This window comes from Conger conger, chromosome 19 (genome assembly GCF_963514075.1).
Source record: "Conger conger chromosome 19, fConCon1.1, whole genome shotgun sequence".
Classification (NCBI taxonomy): Eukaryota; Metazoa; Chordata; class Actinopteri; order Anguilliformes; family Congridae; genus Conger; species Conger conger.
Window position 1 is genome coordinate 7675828 of NC_083778.1, and position 5000 is coordinate 7680827.

A 5000-nucleotide genomic window follows, 5' to 3' on the forward strand; every position below is an offset into this window, starting at 1 on the left:
CCCACTGCCTCTTCACCAGCTTGCGGCCCTGGATCTGCTGAGCCCGCTTCAGAACCGCCTGCGTGTTCACTCTCACCCCGGACACCCATTCCAGGTCTGGCGACGGGAACACACATCGGTCAGTACGCAAGCCAATGTTCAGTCCAATAACTGATTACTCACAGAAATTACTGGGAAAATGTGGCATCCAGTTAGGACTGGCAACAAACTGGGATGAAAAATGGACCCCCCGCCCGCCCCCCTAAAACTCCCTCAAATCTTGTGAGTGTATCATTATTCGGGGAGTGCTTGTGTGTAAGATAGCGGTCTTCACCAGGCACGCCATCGCCCCAATCACGTGGTAATCAACCCAGCTCACATGAAGCACATTAACTTTATCTGGTCTTCGCGGCAGATGCACAGTAACGGAGGTGCACTTTTGCACTATACATTTCTCTCCCCTTTGTGCTGCATGTTAAATATTAACAATCCGTGGGCGAAAGAAAAAATATGCTGCTTCAATCAGTTCGGGAACTGACATTATGAATTTTAATCAGTGTTCCGGCCGGTTATGAAATAAGTGTTCAGTGACATTTTAAAAAGGAAATATGGCATTTCATTTCATTTCCGAGCTGTGAACCCATTGATATTTCTCATTATGATAAACTTACAATACTGATTTTATTAACTGTATCTGCGTTCATGAGCTTTTGTTGATTTTTACATTTTATTTGGATCAGCGCGAAACCGGTTCTAATCAAAAGCAAATTTACTTTAGCAATGAAGCGGGGAGAGAAAACATAATTCAGTACTAATAATAATCAGAATAGAAATCGTTTCACCTGATTCTGAAACTAACTGAAGTTAGCTAGCTAGCTAGCTCTTTCGCCCATGTGTCAAACCGTGACAGTTAATTCTGGCTAGCTAGCTATAATTCATTCCAGTTGGTAACTTACGACAGTAAGACCGAGACTAAGCGCTTACCAAGCTCCATTACTGGGTTTCTATCGGACATGGTGAAATTAATCCAAGCACGACCGTTTTGCGAGACACTTAAAACGGCAAGAACGCCCCCACAACACCAAACGCCCACAGAGCACACTGACAGCTCGCTGTACTTCCTGCATAAGTCGTCACTTCCGAGATAGATAGTCAGTAAGAGATGCAGCTCTTTACACTTCCTGATATGTTATGAAAGCTCCGGGCAATACATAACAGCCTTTCCATGATTTCAGCCTGTTGCAGTCTGCTGGAGTCATAATGCCACCTAGTGGACGTAGTTAAATACTGCAACCTTTACTTTAATACAAGATCAACTCAGTAATATTTCTTTTAAAATAAGTAATTAATTATTTACAACAGTCATATAGCCACATCTACATTCGTCATTCCTATTATAATTATTGTCATGATGATGATGATGATTATTATTACTATTATTAATTATTATTATTATTATTATTATTATTATTATTATTGTTGTTGTTGTTGTTGTTGTTGTTGTTGTTTTGCTGTTGTTACGATTGTTATCGTTATTGTTATTAATATTCATATTCACGTTAATATTACTTGGAGCGTATTATATTATTATATTATATTATAATATATTATTATAATTATATTATATATTATATTAGCTAGTGATATATCATTTATTATTTAAAAAATAACTCCAGAAAACAATTCCAGAAAATGAGCAAACAAGATTGTTCCAGGTTTGTTAGGGATATAAAAGTTCCAGTTCTGTAGAACAGTGTTAAAACGTGACAGTATAAACCTTTACACTTTCCTCCCAGTTCCTTCAAACAATAGTTTCCCTTTTGCTTTTGCATTTCTTATGGTGGCAAGCTTTATTAAAACATTTTTTTTAAAGAATCTATGATGAAAGATTAAACACAGAACCAATGGTGGACTTTAGCATCACAATTTCAACATGATATGAATATGTACAACTTATTATAATGTGTGTATCTTATATAGTAGACAATTAACCTTCTTTCCGTTTTAACGCCCACAGAGAGTTTACACTACACTCCGAAATATCCATGTAGCGTAGTGGACATGAGAACTTACACAAGCATTGATAAAAGCACAATTACATCCCATAAACATAAACAATAGCATGGAGCATTCCCAAAACCTATGGCGACCATGCCATATAATCCGAGTTTACACTATAGCGACACACACGTGTTTCCTTTATAACACGAGTGCCAGCCAGCAAAATTCTACTTCTCCACAACGCCGATATATTAGTGTTTGAGGCAACACATTCCACTCACTAAATCACAGTCTTATACACAAATCAGTGTGTAGACAACCCACTCCAGTACTCCATCAATACTGCGTTGGGGCCACCCAGAAGCGTCCGTTGACATGTGATGTGAGGTCCGCATTTAAACGACTGTAATGTCACTGGGGAAATGCGAGTTTTTTGTTTTGTTTTTTAGAACGATTGTTGGGACCCGTTTGATGAACACAGTCAGTTCCGTGACTGCGTGTAGTCTAGGAACACACTTTTGAATCTGCTTTCGAGAGCTACAAGAAACAGCACGGCCATGACACACGTGTCTGTAGAGTGATGTCATTGCGGGACTCTGGAGTTCTTCAAGACAGTCTCCGTGTTCCAACAAGGGAAGTCTGTTTTTACTCGACCGAGGAAATATAATGGGATTGTTTCAGATCTCGATCTGCGGCTCTCGCTCCTATTTATTGTGCGAGAGCGTTTGAAATTTGACCCTGTGAGATTTAATGTTCTGTTGCATTCCGAAAAGCCTTGCATCAGAGATGCACATGAACGTGAGCAGGCTTCGAACGCCACTGCCGGGCCTTGTGTTCCTGTTGCCATGGCTCCCTTGCACAATATTATGGAAAACGTATCGTTGAGAAAACATGCCGGCCTCATGTTTTACGGTCTCGGTTCAGGGCTCGGCGTCGGCTCTGCGTTCCAGCTCCAGGAGAGATGCTGGCTTCACTGTTTTTCACTGTTACTCTGCCCCTAATTCATCACTTAACGCAGCGGATTACACAGTTAACTCGCTTCACCTGGTCACTGGGAACTGAGTTGGACGCTGTGTTTACGGTGCAAACAAAAACCATCAGAAGTTGTGGCTTACCAGGACCAGGACTGTAGTGCAGACCCCGGTTTTAGTTAAAGTAAATTAAATGATAAGAGGATACCCCTCTATCCAGTTGCATCAGTTTTTTCTATTTAAAAGTTCAATGAAATCAGAAAGGATTGCAGCTGGTCGTGCATGAATACATTTGAAAATGGTAAATTACTCATTGCATTAATAATACCTGTTCATTGTAATCTTGTAAATAATAAATAGTGACTAATCAATATGATGATGATTACTATTTTTATTACTATTATTATTATTATTATTATTATTGTTATTGTTACTATTATTATTATTATAGGAATTACTAATGTAGATAGTCTATATCAGGGGTGTCCAATCTTATCCAGAAATGGCTGGTGTGTGTGCAGGTTGTTGTTTTAGCACAGGACTAAGACAGCTGATTCTACTCATCAAGGTCTTGATTAAAGACTACGATTAATTCATGAGTATAATCAGGTGTGTTACTGCTGGGTTAAAACAAAAACCTGCACCCACGCCGGCCTTTTTAGGATAAGATTGGACACCTCTGGTCTATATGACCGCTGTTAATTAGATAATTATTTTAAAAGGTTTAGTTCATGCTTGAAAATCTCATTTTCAAGTCAATGTTGCAGTACTTAACTATGTCCACTAGATGGCACTAAGAGACAGCAATAGGCTAAAATCCTGGAAAGTCTTCCATGTCAGCGCTGATCACTCGCATCGGGCTGCCTTCCACTCTCTTAAGAATGTCTGCTTTGTTCATAAAAAAAAACAGGTTTCAGCATGTGCTGAAAAGCACCGGATCGGCTATTGATCCCATTTCAAAATACTTCGGAAGAGTACTTGCAAATGGCAGAAACGTAAAGAATCTGTCATTCTGTTTGCTGGTGATTAGATACACATTGGGACCTGTGACCTCCATAGGTGTCAGCTGACACAAACAATAGGTACATGCACATCAAACAATACAATGTACTAATGGAAACAGTCAGGAGTGGGTGCATCCGAGATTATTATGCTTCAAGGCCTTAAAGAACCATCTCTGATACATTATCCAATGGGCATGTCACTTATGGTGTTAAACATGGATTTGTCCAGTAACTAAGACAGAGAAAATACTAATATAACTTAGTCAGAAGAGTGTAAGGAAGAGCGTAAGAGAGGAATGTACAGGCAAGTTCTCTTCTCTTCTGTTTTTTGGTGTTGCGGAGTCCTTAAATGATCATAAAAACACGTTACCCTCATTTAAAATACCTTCACCCTGCTAATGATTCTGTCACATGGGCATTTATAGCCAGTTTGACTGGCACACTGGAATCAGGCTGGGTCTCCCAGGTCAGGCTGAGGGGAATCTCAGCTGTGGTCAGCTGATCAATTCCAGAGCGCGTCACTGGGGAAGAGCACAGACCCTCATTGTGAGGTCACAGCGTGATGTCGTGCGCTGCAGCTGTCATCCTGCAGCCGGGGTTTGTGGGTAACGTAGTGAAAAAGGAGGCGCGTGTCACCCAGTGCCAGCCCGGTTCCTGCTTCAACCCGCCACTTCTTCCATCTCCAATGTCCAAGAGAGATCCCGAATCTAATCAAACATATGTGCATTGGGTGTTTCATAAAACGTGTCACACTACACTACCCCAGCGTAGCCTTTAACCTTACAAAAGCCGCGTTACAGGAAGACGGGGGCAAACAGAACCTCCCCAGGAGCACAAACAGAGGCCTAGTGGAGAGGGGGGGATTAAAGGTACAACAAGTAAGATTTTTGTGTTAAAACATTGTTACAAGACCATTGTAAATCCCTTCCTATCACTGAAAAAGGCTCACTGACTTGTTGACTTGCCCTCTACCTGTGTTTATCGTCCTTAAATTCGGGTTTCAAAATATGCAGTTGACGCACCAACACTCTGTTCCAAAACATTG

At 40.6% G+C, this 5000-nt stretch overlaps 1 protein-coding gene across 1 annotated transcript in view; it reads right to left on the bottom strand.

Annotated features, from left to right (window-relative positions):
- The window catches only part of dera (deoxyribose-phosphate aldolase (putative)), an 8969-nt gene extending 7852 nt beyond the window's left edge, over positions 1-1117 (bottom strand). Inside the window, exons 1-2 of the mRNA XM_061229450.1 lie at positions 964-1117; positions 1-96 (exon numbers count right to left, since the gene is read on the bottom strand). The exon at positions 1-96 is cut by the window's left edge and continues 2 nt beyond it. Coding sequence (XP_061085434.1) covers positions 1-96; positions 964-994 — 127 coding nt within the window. The 5' untranslated portion in view covers positions 995-1117. The remainder of the gene's footprint in view (positions 97-963) is intronic.
- Positions 1118-5000: the final 3883 nt, after the last annotated feature.